Source organism: Notolepis coatsorum, assembly GCF_963971535.1.
Source record: "Notolepis coatsorum genome assembly, chromosome: 3".
Taxonomy (NCBI): Eukaryota; Metazoa; Chordata; class Actinopteri; order Aulopiformes; family Paralepididae; genus Notolepis; species Notolepis coatsorum.
In genome coordinates, this window is record NC_140167.1 from 58,914,298 (window position 1) to 58,934,724 (window position 20,427).

Here is a 20,427-nt window from a genome sequence, read left to right on the forward strand (position 1 = left end):
GAGAGAGAGAGAGAGAGAGAGAGAGAGAGAGAGAGAGAGAGAGAGAGAGAGAGAGAGAGAGAGAGAGAGAGAGAGAGAGAGAGAGATAGATAGATAGATAGATAGAGATAGATAGATAGATAGATAGATAGATAGATAGATAGATAGATAGATAGATAGATAGATAGATAGATAGATAGATAGATAGATAGATAGATATCTCCCTCCGGGGCTGGTAACGTTAACCAACCTCGTGTCGAGTGTAGTATTGTATGACCTCGACATAACGTTTAAACGTAATTTTACTCCGTTTCCATGCGGTAGCCGGCTAGCTAGCATAAGCTAACAGAGGAACGACTAGCAGTAGCTATCTAACGTTAGCTAATAGCTGTAACGTACAACGAATCAGCTGTTGATATGATGCGCCATCAGTAGACAACGTATCTTGTATTAAACTAGAGTTAGTGGTTTAATGCTTCAGTCACAAACCTCTTTCATTTCTTTGTGGAGATCCGCGTGCCGGTCCTTCAGGTGTTTTGCCATATTTGAGGTGTTGGCACCTTTCGTTGGCACTGCCCTGTAACACCGCTTGCAAATGGGCATTGTGACATCTTTAACTTTCCCTTCTGTGTTTACTTCAAAACCGAAGTACTTCCAAACAGCACTTCTGCTGTTTTCTTTATCTTTAAGTTGTGGAGGCGCTGCATCTGCCATCTTAGTTCACTCAGCTAAAATGTTTACTGAAGAGTGAAGACGCCGACGGCTCGCTCTGTGAGGGGGAGGGCTGGAGGGGGAAGCGTGCTCTGAACAGCTGGAGGGGCAAGCGTGCTCTGAACAGCGTGTCAACAAACTTCCGGTAGAACACTGCCAGCGGGTACCGATACTACAGAAAGTATCGGTATTTCGGGAAATGAGTATCGTAACTGTTTTAAATATTCAGTATCGATATTTATCGATACTTAGATATTTTTGACAACACTAATACATAGCACAAGTCCCCTCCGATACTCAAGGTAGCAGCCGTCGCATCTTTTCACCTGCGCAGCGCGATCTTTCAGCGTCAGGGGTCTGCGTTTTGGAGGGACGCCGCCCCTGTCGCTTCTTGATTCTACTGCGCAGGCGCACCAACCGACCTGTAGGAGTCGCTGTCCACAACGTCCGATCCCCACGCATCAGTTTCCCTCCCCCTAATACTGCCAATTGTATTAGTACGGACGACCAGCCAAACTGAAAGCAATGTGTCTCCAGCATTGGAGGTGAGTGCCTTGCCCACTGCACCACCTGTTGCACTTTCTAAAGATATTAAGTTATACCCTAGAGAAAAAGAAAAAAAACTGTGTGGGGACCAGACAGTGATGTCACTCATATCACTCATGGCAGCCATTGGACCTGTGTAGCCCACGGTCTGGTGCTACACAGTGGTGGTGAAAGAGGCAATGTCCACCTTGTATTGTAAAGTGCTATAGAAAATTCATTCATTAGTTCGTTCATTCATTCATGGGCCACTTTTTTTTTCAAACGACTGCGGGGGTCATTATTATCTAGACTATTAACACTTTCCGTGCCAGCTGTTCCAGTCCTATATACCCCGTTGAGTGCCAACGCTCTATTCAATGACAGAGCGCTCACATTTGTGAACGCATAAACCGTTGCTTATCAATGACTTGTTTGCAGTCAACATTATCGTAACAGATTGTTTTTTAATCAGTTAATTTCCGTTTTATACCATTTTAAAAAACGCAAAATATTTTAAAGTTTCAGAAAAAAATAAAGATTCCACATGAATCGCCCTTTACTGGAATACACAAAACACGTTGTAATTTTTTGGCCTATTTATGAATCGATTTCAAATAAACGCTAGATTATCGATAGTATATGTGTACTTATGCACGCTATAGAAGCGGGCTGAAAAATCGATTATCTTATTTCCTGATCGCACACACACACACGCACACATACACACATACGGGACGCCTAAATATTAAAGGCAACCAACTTGTGTCTAGCCACGCCCAACTTGCGTCTAGCCACGCCCCCCCGGCGACGCGGCAGTACCGCTTCGCTCTGCCGCGGAGCTCTGTCGTGGCAGCATTATGTAGCAGTAATCCTCCCTTTTTTAACATCGACAACTAGCTAGCTAGTAGTGCCGCCTTGCTGTGGATCCTGCGGTCCGTTGGTGACGAGTTCGATTCCCTTCAATTTTTCTTTTTTTTCTTTTTTTTTACTTGCATTCTTTCGCCGGTTAAGTTTAGGCATGTTAACTTTAAGCATTGTTTCGGAGTTGGTTAAGGTTAAGGTTAGGCATTGTTTCGGAGTTGGTTAAGGTTAGAAGGGTTAAGTTTAGGCGCTGTTAAGGAGCTGGTTAAGGTTAGAGTTTGTCTTAGAGAATGGCAATATTCTTTCGGAGTTGGTTAAGGTTAGGCAATAGGCATTGTTTCGGAGTTGGTTATGGTTAAGGTTAGGCATTGTTTCGGAGTTGGTTAAGGTTAGAAGGGTTAAGTTTAGGCGCTGTTAAGGAGCTGGTTAAGGTTAGAGTTTGTCTTAGAGAATGGCAATAGACAGCCTATTTCCGCGCTGCAGCGCGAGGCAATAGACAGCCTATTTCCGCGCTGCAGCTCTCTCGCGCTACCGCGGTCACATGGGCGTAGTGGCCAATCAGAGAAACGCTAAACACAAGTTGGTTGCCTAAAATATTCACGCATACGGGACACGTTGATATATAGGTGAAAACAGCTCTGATTATCCCAATACTGGTCAAATAGATTCCTTACCTCAGATCAGATGTTCTCCAAAAAGATTATTCCAATTCCTGATCGCCATTCCAAATATCGATCAAGTTTATTGATCCAACGCTGGGTTGTCGAAAGACATATTCCACGCTGTTCTGATGGTGGGCGATGACTGCAATGGGCTCGGATTACATGCCTGACAAGTAAAATGTGGAATCCGATTTCCCATGCGTTTCATTCAGTCCAATCCAATGGGGTGCAGTACCATCCGGAGAGACGATAGGGGGCGGTATTTTCCCAATTCGAGCTCAGAGAGAGTGCCAGTGGTAACCTGAGGCTAGATTGATGAAATATTCATGGGAATCGCTAATAAAAAAAATAACGATTAAAAAAACGGCATATCTCGTTTCTGGCACTCAACGGTTGGCATGAAATAACGAATTATGCCGTGGCTGGCACTCAAAGTGTTAAGTCTCTCAGTCAAGGTTCAGGTGTTTATCTTATCTTATACAATGGCATGTAAATTTCTCGATTCTGATTGGCTGAAACAGTCAAGTTAGACGTGGTTATTTCTTATAACCCCCGCTCGTGATCCCAGAACCCGCCCACAATCGAATTACAATCACTCCCCGTTCGTGGTTTTAGAAATGAAAGCAAGATGGCGGACAATAATCTTTATGAATGGATGTGTTGAAAGCGTCATAACGACTAAATCAAAAACGATTCTGTCACGGCGAATGTGTTAGTTTCTTACACAATGTTGGATTATGTAATTGGTGGGTCATGAGTAGGGTTGGGCACAGAGAACCGGTTCTAATAGGAACCGGTTCCTAATTTCCGGTTCTGGAACCGGAAGGAACATATTTGCATTTCGATTCTTAACCCTTTATCTGCCAGAGATTATTCTGATCTTAATCCACTCTCTGCCACCACTGTAAGTCTATGGAGATGTTCCCCTTCTTTGCAGGGCTATAACTTTTTAAATTGTATTGCTAAATTGACATTACTATGGCCCATTCAACATCAAGTATCTATTGTTTAGGATGTAGCAACGTTCTACTTTTTCATTCACATTCATACTAAAATATGGTCTAAAGTATAAATATGTTTTTATCGTTTTCTGCAGCATTCCATAGAACGTGAGTTATAGCCATAAATACATATATTAGATCATCAAATGTAGTTTGATACCGATTGACGTCAGATAAAAGATTTCAATTGTACAAGGTCCTAAACGTCATGCCTCATCATCTGCTGGTGACCGGAGGGGGGGGGGGTTTATAAGTCCGTGGCCGACGTTAAATGATACCTCTGTTAGCTCACGTTAGCTTAGCTCACTGTTCAAAACGAAATGTCCCATTCAACTAAATAGTTCACTGAGGTGTTGTCTTAACGTTATATTTCCGGCTAGCAGTAGCTACAGATAGCTCCTGATATCAATGTCTTATAACACTCATTCGATGCGTATTCGAGCCCCGGCTTGCATCGCAGTCACAAACGGGGATAGCTGAGGGAGTAGGGTATATCTGCAGAGCTTAGTGTATATCTGCAGAGTCGAATGTGATTTGATCAAAGCAGAGTATACACACACAGACAGTGGAGATAGCAAGCATTTTGACTTGTTGTGTGGTGGCGTTGTCTCGCAGATAATACAACTACAAGTACAAGTCTAATTATATAATGTATATATTTTATAAAAAAAAAATATATATATATATAATAATTTTTGTATTTTTTTTATTAATCAAAAACGATCGGTATCGGATCGGTATCGGCCGATATGGCTCAAGACGATCTGTGATCGGTATCGGTGGCAACAAACGTGATCGGGGCAATCCCTAGTCCAAATCATGTTGTTTATCGAGTTATTGGCAACGGATCGATATCCAGTGTATCAAGATGGAGTCCCGGGAGCGATAGCGAGTGGCCGGACGAAATATGGGTGAGCACCACTTCCGGCCGCTCACTTCCGGTTTTGGCGATTCGCCGATCGGCCACCAGATGGCGGTCTTGAACCGTTGGAGAGTTGAGAGGAGATCTACAGGAGATCTCAAGTCTCCGTGGGTGAAATATGATTGCCATGACAGATTTTTGAAATATTGATCTCAAAGACGCTGTACGACGTCATTGGCAGATTACGCATGGCGAGGAATGACGTCTAAAGTCGTCGTTGGCGATTAAAGGGTTAATTTCGATTCTTAAATTTTTCTATGTTAATTAATACCCTAGTTACAGTACAGCAACCAAATTAAACTGTATCAAGTCAACTGACAATGTGAATAGTATGAAAGAAATGTAAGATAAAAAACAAAAAAATCTCTTGCGAAATAAGCTGTGACCTGTTTTGACCTGCACCTCAAAGAATCGGAAGCGAGAATCGTTTAGAACAGGAATCGAAATGGAGAATCGGAATCGTTCAAATCCAAACGATGCCCAACCCTAGTCATGAGTAATATAAATAAAATGTCATGGATAATAATGTTAAGTTAGTTAGTTCATTCCTGTAGGTACTAGGTAGGCCATCATTAGGCTCTAAAATTCATAGGCAGTAGCCTATAAATGAAAATGAAATATAAATTTTGTATACATACATACATAAGGCTCAAGGAGCTGATTGACTGCCTACCTCAAAGTCTGTTCTCTTATTTAGCAAATTTTCAGTAAATATTTGATTGAAATTGAAGTTTTATCTGGTGATTATTTGAGTGATTGTTTACCTACAGGAATGAACTAACTACCTTAACATTAGGGCTGCACGATTAATACATTTTTTATCGAAATCGCGATTTGGAATGATGCAATTATCAAACCGGAAAAAGAAGAAAAAAATCGCATTTTTTTCACTTTTTTTAATTACAATTTTTTTTTTACCAGGAAGTCCCATTGAGATACAAGATCGGTTTGGGAGAGGGAGGTAAGGGGTTTTAGATTGTGTGTTGTGAAGTTTAGACTTCAGAGAGGGAGAGTAAAGTACAGAAAAAAAGGTACCGTTGGATACCGGTATCGATTCCCAGGTAAAAAGAAACATTTTCAGGCTCTGTGTCCCGAACAGACCCACAGCGTAGGCCAGATGCAAGCCGCATTTTACAATAAACCTCTGTGGGGCTGCTTAAAAAAATATATATTATAATCGCAAATTTAATCGCAATCGCAATATCTGTCCGAAAAATCGCAATTAGATTATTTCCCAAAATTGTGCAGCCCTACTTAACATTATTATCCATGTAATTTACTGTAAAGTTCACGTTAGCTGTTAGATTGCATATTCCATAAATTAACATGCTAAAATTGGCCTGGCTCGTCACGTTTGATTGATTGATTGAAAACTTTATTAACAGATTGCAGAATGGGTACAATACAGTACGGCTCAATACACACAATTGTTAAGGGGATGCAGACCAGAGAAAGTTTCAAGTTCAAGTTTCTTTAATACCGTACTTTTCGCACTATAAGCCGCACCGGACTATAAGCCGCAGCAGCTAAATTGAATGATGTGTACATATATAAGCCGCACTGGACTATAAGCCGCATGTGTTTTAATGTTTAATTACCATATGTAAGGAGTGGACCCTGCGTCTTAATTTAACTCAACACGGGAAACCTCACCCGGCCCGGACACGGAAAGGATTGACAGATTGATTGCTCTTTCTCGATTCTGTGGGTGGTGGTGCATGGCCGTTCTTATATTGAGCTTTAAGTTCCCACCTCTACAGAGAATGACTCCCACATCTATAGAGAATGACTCCCATTGGGACACAATACTGTCGGACAAATAACAAGAATTAACTCATTTGTATTAAGTTTAGCAAATAAGGGAACAGATAAATAACATTTCAATGCAGTAAAAAAAGCAATATTTCGATTTTCGGGGTTTTGTCCACATATAAGCCGCACCGTTATATAAGCCGCAGGGTCGAAAAATGGGGGGAAAAGCCGCGGCTTATAGTCCGAAAAGTACGGTAGTTGTCATACAGAAGTACAGAATACTTTTATACAAAATGCTTCTTACTGTTACGCTCCAGAGACTGTGCTAGACAAGATAAATATGAAATAAAATAGTATAGCATGTAAAAATAGAAGTAAAATAGAAGTCAGTGTTCAGTATAGACATATGTACAATGTTCGATGCAGAATAGAAGTAACTGAGTTACCATACAATATACTATGCAATGTACTAATATACAATACTATATAGTGCAAAGCAGAAATGGGATGAGGTACAATTTAGGTACAATTTACAGTAAGGTGTATGAGTTGTAGTGCAAATCCTTTACCAATAAATATAAAGTGTGTTTAGGTGTTCTAAAGTGTGGAGAGTGGGTGCTGCAGTGTGTTGTTTGTTTAAAGTGAGTGTGTGCGTGTGGATGTGTGTGCTGTGTGCATTTGATGGTTGTTGCATAGTGTTTATTGTTCGTTGAGCAGCCTGATGGCCTGGGGATAGAAGCTTCTTCTGAGTCTTTCTGTGCTCGCCATGAGACTCCGGTATCGCTTTCCTGACCGCAGCAGTTCAAAGAGGCAGTTTGGGTGGCTGGAGTCCTTGATGATTCTCTTAGCCTTACCCCTGCACCGCTTGTTGTAAATGTTCTGGAGGGTGGGAAACCCCCTCCGATTGTGCGTTCGGCTGAACGTGTCACTCTCTGTAGTCTGCTTCGGTCTTGTGCAGTGCTATTCCAAAACCAGGAGGTGATATTGCCAGTCAGGATGCTCTCTATTGTACATGAGTAGAAGTTCTTAAGGATCTTCTGACTGACTTGGAACTTCCTTAGGCGCCTGAGGAAGTAGAGGCGTTGTCATGCCTTCTTCACAACACTGTCAATGTGTGTGGTCCATGTCAAGTCCTCGGATATGTGGGCTCCGAGGTACTTAAAACTGTTCACTCTCTCAACCGGTACCCCGTCGATGCTGAGGCGGCTGTAGTCCCTGACCCCCGACCTCCTAAAGTCCACAATCATCTCCTTTGTTTTGCTGACGTTCAGGGAGAGGCTATTCTCCTGGCACCATCCCGCCAGGACCTTGACCTGCGACAGTGGCTCGGGAGGTAGAGCAGTCGTCTGGCAATCCGGAGGTTCCCGGTTCGATTCCCGCTCCTCCCGGGCAGCGTGTTGATGTGTCCTTGAGCAAGACACTTAACCCCTAATTGCTCCCGATGAGCAGGTTGGCACCTTGCATGGTTGCCTCCGCCGTTGGTGTGTGAATGTGTGAGTGAATGGGTAAAAATGTGAGTAACAAATTGTAAAGCGCTTTGGATAAAAGCGCTATATAAAAAAGCAGCCATTTACCATTTACCTCTTCCAGGTAGGCCCTCTCGTCGTTTGCAGAGATCAGGCCCACCACTACTGTGTCGTCAGCAAATTTGATGATTGTGTTGTTACTCCGCTGAGCCACACAGTCATGTGTGTACAGGGAGTAGAGGAGGGGACTCAGAACACAGCCCTGGGGGGCCCCTATGTTGAGGGTTATGGATGAGGAGGTGCAGTTGCCTGCTCTCACCACCTGGGGTCTGCCCGTCAGGAAGTCCAAGACCCACTGGCAGAGGTCATAGTTCAAGCCCAGGTCCCTGAGCTTGGCTATGAGTTTGTTTCCATATGCACAGCTGCACTAATCAGTGCAAGCTGGAGCCACCTACTTTAGCGACAGAACAGAACTGCGTCTGCATTTGATCTCGTCTTGTCGATGGTGTAAAATTAATGTATATTGTTAGTAAGTTAGCCATGTAATAAGCGGGATAATGTATAGCCTATACTCTGTCATTGTCGGAAAATAATTGACCTTCACTGGCGTTTAAAACACCTCGGCGAGGCGCCTTGGTATTTTAAACTCTGTGTCGGTCAATTCTTTTGCGACAATGACCTCGTAGCTATACATTATCCCTTACATAACATCTGATTTAATGTGATGGAAGAAGTGAAATAATCATTTTGAGTAAATATTTAATTTACCACAGCCGCATAAGATGCTGGAAAATCTTGAAAATGCACCTTGAAAATGCTTGAAAGGTGCTTGCATTTTGCCTTGGAAAAGGTGTACAAACCCTGATTACATCACAAGACAGAGTGTGTTATAGAAATTAGATCACACCTATGGGGGTCTAACGACCCTCTGCTGCGCCTCGGGCCTAACAACCACCCATAGGCGTGATCTAATTTCTATAACCCACTCTGTCTCGTGATGTAATGCTTAAATGGCTAACTCAGTGCACTGATCTGTTTGTGGAAAGCATGGCAGGTACATCTTTACACAAGATACCTGACAGTGTCTTTCACTTTACCCTGTCGTTCTCCTTGTCTCCCGACAGGCATATTCATACATTCTATGGCTCTTTTCTCAAAATCTGAAGTAAGATTATAATCACATTAAGGAGGATTTAATAGAAGTGAGTTGTAACACAACAAACATTTAAGTATTAAGCTGATCTTTGAGCAGCTTTCTCCTGATGAAAGGCTTCCATGACCTTTTGACAACTAGGGCCATTACAGTATACGGTTATTTTTTATGTTCCATAAGCTTATTTCCATTTATTAAATGACCAATTTTCAGTAAGACAACATCAATTCAAAATAGCTCTTTCCTTCCTTATCACTCAACAGAATGAGGTGTTAATACACAAAGCAGCAGACCTCTATGGGCCGACATCAGCAACCATTCCTATATTTAATTATCTTTCCCACATATGATAATTAATCTTGATCAGACTGTATAGGGATGCGACATATCTGCAGTGAAATTGGTATGGGTGCATCCCTAGTATTGGCCCCTCACCCACATACACGGGTGCATGCAACATGATTACCATTACCTGATGTCAATGGTAAAAGCATGCTTCCAGTTACCAGTCTGGCTAGTCTTGTTAGTCTTGTTATGGGGAATGTGAGGGAAATGTTGGCACTGTTCCTGGCTCCAAAATTGTTTAGCTAATAGATTCATCTATTAAGTTAATGTATTGCTTCTGTCCCCCTTGTGACATCACAAACGGCAATGCTTCTGAACAGCTTGTTAATCCAAATACTTCAAACCTTGGAGTTTCAAATGGCAAGGAGTATCTAGGTGTAATTTGTCCCCAGCACCTAAATAACACTTCAGACTGTCATTTCCATACGAAGACTAGACAAAACCCATTTTCCATAATATGTCCCCTAACCTGTGTACACCAATTACTTTGATGCACAATAGGTGTGCAGCCTATTGTCAAATGAACTTGACCCGGCTCATGTGTTGCTGCTTTAATCAATTCCCACACCACAGCCCAATAGAATACATGTAATACACAACGGGTCGACAGTGGCTCAGGAGGTAGAGCGGTCGTCTGGTAATCGGAAGGTTCTTGGTTCGATTCCAGCTCTTCCTGGCAGTGTGTCGAAGTGTCTTTGAGCAAGGCTCTTAACCCCCAACTGCTCCCGATGAGCAGGTTGGCACCTTGTATAGGGCTGGGCGATATGGCCAAACAGGGGTGTAGCTCCAGATTCTGGGCCCCATGAAAGAATGTATTTGTAGGCCCCCAGTGAATGCGAGCGCGTAAGCGTTGAGCGGATTTTTTTTTGGCAATTTTTTTATTACTCATAATATGGTTTTTACCTATACATTCGGATCAGCAGTTCAGCACCTGCACTGTTGGTGGGTGAGCCTAGTAAAGGATGTCGCATTGCGTTCATCTTCAATGAATGGACCAATGCAATAGTCTACCAAAGCCCCCCCTCTCTCTCTATATATCTCACGCACACACACACGCACACGCACACGCACACGCACACGCACACGCACACACACACACACACTTCAGAAACAAACATAGTATCAATGAGAGCATCAATAATACACCTGAGTGATGTCTAGTAAAAAAAAAAAAAAATTGTGGCCAAAAATGATATCGCGATAACATATCACTCGATATTCGATATTATCGATATTGTTATAAGTATAAATAAAAAATTTACAACAAATCTTTTTTTATTTTTCATTTTAACAACAGATTTTGCAGCAATTCTTTGTCGTTGCCGCTATCTTTAGTGTTACATAATAATAATAATAATAATAATAATAATAATGACTTGGATTTATATAGCGCTCTTCATGAGACCCAGAGCGCTTCACAGTCCATTATTCGTTCATACACAGTCATACTGGTGGTGGTAAGCTACAATTGCAGCCAGAGCTGCCCTGAGGCAGACTCACGGAAGCGTGGCGAATAATCATCGCCTACGGCCCCTCCGACCACCACCAACATTCATTCACATGCATACACATTCATACGAGGCAAGTAGGTTAAGTGTCTTGCCCAAGGACACAACGGCAGTGGGATGGACATGGGCTTGACATGGGACACTCCAGTTCTCAGGCTGCAGCTGGTTTGAAAGCGAAAGTAAAGCGGCTTCTCTGCTGGCTGTGGCTCCAGGGGAGTTGAACAGTTCTGGCTCTGCTAGTTTCTTTTCTATCTTTTGGCGCTTTTTTGGTTCACAAACCGTGCATTGTGACTCGTGACTGGAGACTAGCTCTGCTAGCACACATAGCCTACTGTGTACAGACGGTTTGAATGACCACATCAAACAAGAGGTGGACGCAGGCAAATACTGCGGCATGGTCATGCTGGACCTACAAAAGGCCTTTGACACGGTCAATCACTCCATTCTGATTGACAAGCTAAAAGCAATTGGTTTTGATAGTCTATCAGTGAGCTGGATGCAATCCTACCTTGAGGGGAGGGAACAGATGGTGGAGGTAAACGGTACCCTATCCCCCCCCCTCACAGTGAGCTGTGGTGTTCCACAAGGAAGCATACTAGGACCGCTACTGTTCCTAATTTATGCAAATGACATGTCGTCAGCTTGTGACTGCAACTTGTTCCTGTTTGCGGACGACTCAGCCCTGCTGGTCTCTGACAAGAACAAGTTACAGGTTGAAAAAACCCTCAGCTCGGAACTAGGCAGAATCTGCATATGGCTCGCTGATAACAAACTATCATTACACATGGGCAAAACAGAGTCCATTCTCTTCGGTTCAAATAACAAACTCAGCAAGACCGACGGCTTCTCAGTTACAGTGGGTGACAATATTGTCACAAGGAAAGATGAAATTACCTACCTGGGGTCCATCCTAGAGGCTAATCTCTCCTGTGACAAAATGGCATCCAATGTAATAAAAAAAGTCAACCAACGAACTCGATTCTTGTACCGGATCTCCTCTCTGGTAAACAAGAACACCCTGAAGACTCTGGCAGGAGCACTCATTCAGGGGTACTACGACTATGCTTGCACCTCATGGTACCAAAGCACCTCAAAGGCGCTAAAAACAAAATTACAAACATCTCAAAACAAACTGGTCAGACTACTGCTTGACCTTACTCCTAGAACCCACCTCACCCCTGCCCACTTCGACAACCTAGGATGGCTTAGAGTAGACGACAGAGTACAACAACTTGCAATGGGCCTGGTCTACAAGATACACTACACGACCAAGGTACCCATGTACATGTCAAAATACTTCCCAAAGGTCAGTGAATACCACGATCACAACACCAGAGGGAGCTCCACAAATCATGTCAAACCCAGATTCGGCTCAAATAAGGGACTAAACACGTTTCGCAATTATGCCACATCAATGTGGAACGCCCTACCCAAAGCTGTAAAGGAATGTGGATCACTACCCACTTTCAAAACCTCTCTCAAGGGACACCTACGGGAGACTGCAATTCAACACTGGCCCCTGTAAATATCCTAACCCAATCATTCCAACCCCCTCCAATGTACAGTCATTTACCTAGTATGGTTTTGTCAATAGTTCAATGTACAATTGTGTTTGTTTGTACAGTGTCTCCTCCCCCCCCCCCTCAATGTACAGTGTTACTTGTTTATACAGTATGCCCCCCGCCCCCCCCCCCCCCCCAACCACCTCCAATGTAAATTACCCAGTATGGTTGTCAATATCCCAATGTACCCAACCCCCCCCACCCAACCTCCAATGTACAGTTTCTACGTCAAATGTATATACTCCCTTTTCTTGACTCCTTCTGTATCACAAACAGTACTGTATTTGCAAATCTGGTATGTCATAAATGTATAGATGTAGCAGTACTGACTATCTGTATGTCATGTATGTCATATATGTCTATATGAATTGAAAATGGGGGACCCTGATGGAAACAAGACAAACGTCTTTCTCAGGTCTGCATCCCCTTAACAATTGTATGTATTGAGCCGTACTGTATTGTACCCATTCTGCAATCTGTTAAATAAAGTTTTCATTCATTCATTCATTCAAACTGTATTTTAAATTAGAAAGCAAACAAAATAAATGGACAAGAGAAAAATATATCTCAATTTGGTCAGTATTGTCATTTGGACAAGCAAAGCCATTACTTTAAGTTGCAGGCAAGAAAGACAAGTCTGTCCACTGTCTCTGGTTTTAAAACTGCCTTGTTGCAGGTCACAAAAAATAATATTTAAAATATTTAAAAAGAAATTAGAATTTTATTTTTTCCGGATTTTTTTTCCTTTCGATATCGATTAATAAAATATATCGCGATAATTATCGTTATATCGCCCTGCCCTAACCTTGCATGGTCGCCCTCCGCCATCGGTGTGTGAATGTGTGAGTGAGTGGGCGAATGTGATGCATAAGTTGTAAAGCGCTTTGGATAAAAGTCCATTGCAGTCCATTTACATCATAAAACAATCCGTGAGTAATCAACCTCAAGAATCTGGAGTTGTGCACGTCCATGCTCACTAGAGGCCTGCGACTTGAGACTTACCCCCCTCGGCCTCTACCCAAGGGGGGGAGGGGGGAGGGGGGAGGGGGGAGGGGGGGGGGGGTGGGGGGGGGGGTGATCACAGACCTGATTAGATGTTGATTAGATTGACTGTGTTCTTGTCTTTCAGCCACCATTCTGTCCTGTGGATGGATCATCTATTTAACTTATTACAACTCCCGCAACATTGGCCTCATCCTAACCCTCATCCTCAACAGACTCTACAAGGATGGCTATATCCACATCGGTGAGTTGAGTTGATCAGGGGCTGTCACTCGGTGATGGATTGGACAGCGGCACCTCGCCAAGGGCCTGCAGCTGTACCAGCCTCCTCAGTTCCCATCACAAGCCTTTGGCTTTAGTCCTCCACACAATATATTTCACCATGAGCCTCCTTCACGGGATTGGTGCGTTGGTGTACATTTATTTACACTGTGCAGTCTCTTTCTGGATACTAGTTGATATCCTGGTTTAGGTCTTAAAGGATAAGGCCGGTGTCATTTTATTATATTCATTGTAGTCTACAGTAAAACCAAAACCTACAATGCATTTCTTCTACTCTCAACCAGGAACCCATACGTTCCCATTGTATGCTACAATCATTAAATACAGCTTGCAAACATGGAATGCTTTGCAATGCACTTTAAAACTCAATTCATTAGTATCTATTGGTCAGTTTAAACTGTTAATAGCAAACCACTTCACCACAGTCTGCAGTTGTTTTTAATTATTTTAAATGTTTAATTGATTGACTTTCTGTTTCTATATTGTTTTAGTTTTTATTTGATTTATTATGTTTTGTATTTCTCAACGTCATTGTAAATGAGAGCTTGCTCTCAATGATCCTTCGAGATTAAATAAAGATTGAATGAATATATATATATTTTTAAAAAAGATCGATGGGAGAATGTTGATGCTTCGCTGCATAATGTGGTGTTATATTTTATATTTATTAACTTGACCTTCCCTCCTCTTTCTACCTTTTTTACCCTACCCTCCAATCCCATTCAATCTTGTTTGCTGCAGCTCATGTATCCCCTTGCCCCACGTTGCCTTTTATGTCTGTCTGTGTTTGTGTGTTGTATGTTTGTTTTTGTTTTGCTGCCATTTTGGCCAGGTCTTGCTCGAAAAAGAGATCATTGATCTCAAGTGACTACCTGGTAAAATAAAGGTTAAATAATATATACCAGTTTTAAATATCTTAATGGATTATCATGGAAAACATGATATTTTTATCATTTTGTAGTACAAAAGGCAACACGCTCTATCAATCTATGGATGTACAGTAGTCAACAGAACAGCGTAGTCCATGCGCATTGCACTCGAGTCCGGGAAAAAGTACAATGCCCATGTTCATTCATGAATTATGCTGACCAAAGCAACAGTACGGCTCTGTGACTTTGAACTCCACAATGGAGTTCTATGACTAGGATATGAGCTATAATCTGGTGTTGGCTAGATGTACCATTACTTGTAAGTAGGAGAAGTGCATTTTAGGTTTTGCCTTTTGTAGGCAATTACACTGGCCATTAGGCCTGCACGATTAATCGAAAAGAAATCGCGACCTCGATTCATAGACCTATGCGATCTGATCTCATTTCTAAATTATGATGATTTGTAAAACTTAATTTTTATTTAAATTTTAATATATATTTTTTTCATTTTACTTAACTTTTTTAAATGATGACAAAATAAGAATTGTGTGAGAGAATCATCATCTCAATTCTTAGAGAGAAAAATCGTGTTCACATTTGAGCAAGAATCGTGCAGCCCCCTAGTGGCCATATCCTTTAAGATGGACAAATATTATTACACTGGCCATATCCTTTTAAGATGGACAAAATAGAATTACACTGGCCATATCCTTTTAAGATGGAAAAAATATAATTACACTGGCCGTATCATTTTAAAATCGAAACAATATAATTACATTGGCCTTATCCTTTTAAGATGGAAACAATATAATTACACTGGCCTTATCATTTTAAAATGGAAACAATATAATTATATTGGCCTTATCCTTTTAAGATGGAAACAATATAATTACACTGGCCTTATCCTTTTAAGATGGAAACAATATAATTACACTGGCCTTATCCTTTAAGATGGAAACAATATAATTACACTGGCCTTATCCTTTAAGATGGAAACGATATAATTGCACTGGCCTTATCCTTTTAAAATGGATACAATGGAATTACACTGGCCTTATCCTTTAAGATGGAAATAATATAATTACACTGGCCTTATCATTTTAAAATGGAAACAATATAAGTACACTGGCCTTATCCTTTCATATGGAAACAATAGCACTACACTGGCCTTATCCTTTAAGATGGAAACAATAGAAATACACTGACCTTATCCTTTAAGATGGAAATGATAGAAATACACTGACCTTATCCTTTAAGATGGAAATGATAGAATTACACTGGCCTTATCCTTTAAGATTGAAACAATAGAATTACACTGGCCTTATTCTTTAAGATGGAAACAATGCTGTTGTTTTTGGTCAACCCGCATGCCCCAGTATCCCTGATAATATCACTGTACATTGATCTACCTGGTATTCATATTTCTTATAGTTGGGATATGAGCTTATTCTGGCAATCATAAATGGGATATAGCATGTTTTAGGGCTGGGAAATTAATCTAATAGTATTTTCAATTACGTTTTTGGCTTCCAATGATTATGAAAACAAGATAATCAACTTTTAGCCAAGTCATGTTTTTAAGTCTAGTCAAGCCTTTGAGCCAGGTCACTTTTTTGGTTTTTCAATTAAATAATGATCTATAATTATGTCAAAAGTGCCGACAAACTGCAACCAACAATAGATGGACTTTCTCTGCATAGATGGTACAGCCACAATTTAATATTCGTCAACAGTTTCAAGACGCTCTGAGCTAGGCTTTGTCAACAGTTTAAGCCAGGCCACAATCTTGAACAGTTGCTATTGTTCAGTCAGACACCTGAAACATCAAGTCAGCAGGTATCTAACTTCCTCTTTGTAAACTTCCACAACTGCTAAGAAAGGCAGTTCAGAAGTTCAGTGAAAAACCTAAAATGGGGGTGAATGTGAAAAGGTCTTGTGTTTTTGTTGTCTTAGTATACATACATTTGTGTATGTAAGGTTTTGTGAGACTTATTGTCTGTCTTTTATTTTTATTTTTTTATGGTGTTGGAACACATCATGTATTAACATGTACTATCATATTGAACACATGTATTAACATGTACATGTATGTGACCTTTACTTCACAGGCTCGTTCTCCTTCTCTGTTCTGGCGGGGAAGGTCATGTTCAGAGACGTGTATTTCATCAACCAAGACATGTCTATCAGGTGCCTCTGTTCTCTTTCCCTCTGTATCTTTAACAATGCCCTGCTCTACACTCACAGTTCCACTGATGTGCACCTGGGAGCCGCCCAGTGCATCACACTCTGACACTGTTAAGTCATCAAGCAGTTTGGGGGTGCAGTGCATTCCTCAAGGGCACCTCAGTGGTAGTTGCTGAGAAGAGGGGAGGGGGGGGGGGGGGGGCAACACAGCTGGTCAGGGGATTGAACCAACAACCATCTGGTCACACTCACCAGTGTTTCTCTAAACTTTAGGCTACCCCCACTATATCTCTGCCTCTCTGCATCACAGGGTTTTCTCAATTAGAGCCTTCTATTCAGGGGTTGTACGGTGATGGTGGAAAATAATACATTTAAAAAAAGTCAATGAAATATTGTATAACCCTAGTATTATTATAATTTGGTTAAGTGTTTAAGTGCTGCTGGTAGATCTAATTACCTAATTACTAGCTCATTATTACAACCCAATTAACACATTTCCCTATTTCATGTTCTAACTGATAATTAGCCAAAGCAGGACCTGGGACACAAACATGTAGTGGTCTTTTAAAGGATAGACAGACACATATTGGTAATTTAAATGTCCTTCTACATCATGGAATAGTCATTTAATTCTATCTGCAAACATGTATAGGAACCCCTTCTATCTTACCCTTAATTATTGTTTTTCTGTATTATAGGATACAAGATGGCTTCCTTATATTTCGCTGGTGGAAAATGTATAATCCAAAGCAGAAACAACATGGTGAGTGAGTCACGAGGGGTGTCAACAGATTCTATGGTGTGTTGACCCTCTATGGCAATAAAGATATGTAATGTTTTACAAAACATGTCTAGTGTCTCGCCTGGCTTTAGAGGGATAAAAGCCTAATTGTATTTTTTTATTTAGTTAAATGAATGTCTCGTTGTAATTCTTATATACAGTACCTAATGTAGTGTGTCTTCTTGAAGCGGATTCAGCTTTTTTTGCTCCGATTTGATGTCAGTTTAATTGCATTGTTACTGTTCACATGTGTGGTGCCGTCAGTCATATATAAGTCAAGATAAAGTTTGAATGACTTACTGAACTGGTGTTTTTATTTCATACCACATTGCTTGTTTGCTATTTCAGCACCAGGAGCTGTCCACTGACTTAATTTTTTTCATGTTGAGCAAGCGCTACATTGCACCTCGCTGCCTATACCTGTTATTCACTCTCAACATGTATAAAACAAAGTATAATAAGCATTCTTTAGGTGGTGGTAGTTTCTCTGTTTGGACATTATAGCTTAAATATATAGCCTAGCCTATAGTTGGTCTGATATATATATAAAATAAATTAATAAATCATATTCTCAAAATAATCTGACAGGCCAGATATTATTGCTGGGACGCCAATTTCGTCCGGCGGGCCGCCTATTGAAAATGCCAAATAGATGCTGAGTTTCAACAGCTGTGAGGAAAAGGTTGTTTTTCATAATCAGTGAAACCGTGAAAGGCATTTGAATAGCATGGAAGCTGTACAATTTATGAATTTGGATTTGTAAAGATCTGCAATCAGCAGGATTATTTCAACACACAAGAACAATGTGCGTAATAGCCTCACTAACCTGAGACCTATTGCTCTGACATGTCACATCATGAAATGTTTTGAAAGGGTTGTGCTGGGCCACCTCAGGGAGCAGGTGGCACCTTATTTAGACCCCTTGCAATTTGCATATAGGAAGAGTGTAGGAGTCGACGATGCACACATTTTTATGTTTCACCAAATGTATAGCCACCTTGAATTGCCTGCCAGCTCTGCTAGGGTAATGTTCTTTGATTTTTCTAGCGCCTTCAATACAATCCAGCCACATATCTTAGCAAACAAAATGATTCAGCTTAAACTGCACAACTCGACCATCTCTTGGTGCACGAAATATATTGTTCCTCGACCTCAGTTTGTCAGTTTCAAGTTTCTTTAATGGTTGTCATACAGAAGTACAGAATACTTTTATACAAAATGCTTCTTACTGTCACGCTCCAGAGACTGTGCTAGACAAGATAAGTATGAAATAAAATAGTATGGCATGTAAAAATAGAAGTAAAAATAGAAGTCACAGTGTTCAGTATATACATATGTACAATGTTCGATGCAGAATAGAAGTAACTGAGTTACCAGTTGTCAGGATGGATGACATAGTATCGGATGTCACCTGGACAAGCCCCCAGGGAACAGTTTTGGCGCCCTTCCTCTTTGTTCTTTATACTGCGGACTGCAGACATAGCGAGGCCATGTGCCATATGCAAAAAAATTCTGACGATACTGCTCTGATCGGTCTCATCAACAAAGGCGTTGACCGGGCCTATAAAAAGGAGATTGACTCATTTGTCCACTGGTGCGATGCCAACTTCTTGGAATTAAACATCGAAAAAACCAAGGAGTTGGTCATAAACTTCAGTAGGAAGAAGGTGAATGTCTCTCCTGTCATCATTAGGCGGCAGGAGGTTGAAATAGTCCAGTCCTATAGATACCTTGGCGTTCACCTGGACGGTAAGCTCGACTGGAAGCAGAACACAGATTCTGTGTTAAAAAAAGCCCAGTCTCGGCTCTTTCATCTGAGAAAACTTTGTTCTTTCAACATCAGCAGGTCACTTCTCTATGTATTCTACCAAGGTATCCTGGCTAGCAGAGGTGTGGACTCGAGTCACATGACTTGGACTCGAGTCAGACTCGAGTCACGAATTTGATGACTTTGGACTTGACTTGACCAAATCAAAAAAGACTTTGACTTCGACTTTGACTTTAATACCAATGACTTGTGACTTCACTTGGACTTGAGCCTTTTGACTTGAGAAGACTTGATACCTTGGCTTCCCCCATGCCCAAAGATAAGTTATATTAAATACTGAATGGTTCGTTAGTTACTGCGTTATTTTTATGTAGATTGGTAGCGAGCTGCAGCGCAGTTCTCCTCTCCGGTCTGAGACCAATAGGGTCCAGCTGCAGCGCCGGAGAATCCTCTCACTGGGCAATCCTGTGGCAGCCACGAACCTTCTTTCTATAGAAGCAGCTCGGATGTTCAATCAATCCAATAACACACGCTCGTTGCTTACTTAAAACAGCGCACCTCCCAGCTGCTATATAGAAAGTAGTAGGTTCGTGGCTGCCACAGGCTTGCCCCTTGAGAGGATTCTCCGGCGCTGCAGCTGGACCCTACTCGCGGAGACACGCTGTGCTGTGGGGTGTTGTTTACTATTTGACCGTCATGGCAGCCCCCACTAGTCGCGTTTTTACAGATGGATATTGTTACAATTTCTCTTTTGTCGAGCACAAAGAAAAGATCGTTTTAGTTAAATGTAATTTGTGTCTTGGCTCAAAGATCATATCTTCTGCCCACTTTGTTTGAAACAATCCGACAGCATCCAATCAATTTGCGCCAGAGAAGAAGTAAGTTACGAACGTTAACAACAGATCCAGTGGGAAATTATACCAAATATTTCTTCGTTTGCTTATAAAAACTATGTGGTGGTCAACAAAAAACGAATTGCAGAAAATCACAGATGGAGACGCAACAACTTCCAACTACATTTGAAGCTGCATAAATAACAGTATGTAACTTGGTTTATAAACAATCAGCAATGTCTTGCTTGATGAAAGCCTAAC

The 20,427-nt window shown here is 41.4% G+C and overlaps 1 protein-coding gene across 1 annotated transcript in view; it reads left to right on the top strand.

Annotated features, from left to right (window-relative positions):
- kiaa1109 (KIAA1109) overlaps positions 1 to 20,427 on the top strand; it is a 347,797-nt gene that overhangs the window by 40,858 nt on the left and 286,512 nt on the right. Inside the window, exons 3-5 of the mRNA XM_084310762.1 lie at positions 13,577 to 13,693; positions 16,709 to 16,787; positions 17,483 to 17,547. Coding sequence (XP_084166888.1) covers positions 13,577 to 13,693; positions 16,709 to 16,787; positions 17,483 to 17,547 — 261 coding nt within the window. The remainder of the gene's footprint in view (positions 1 to 13,576; positions 13,694 to 16,708; positions 16,788 to 17,482; positions 17,548 to 20,427) is intronic.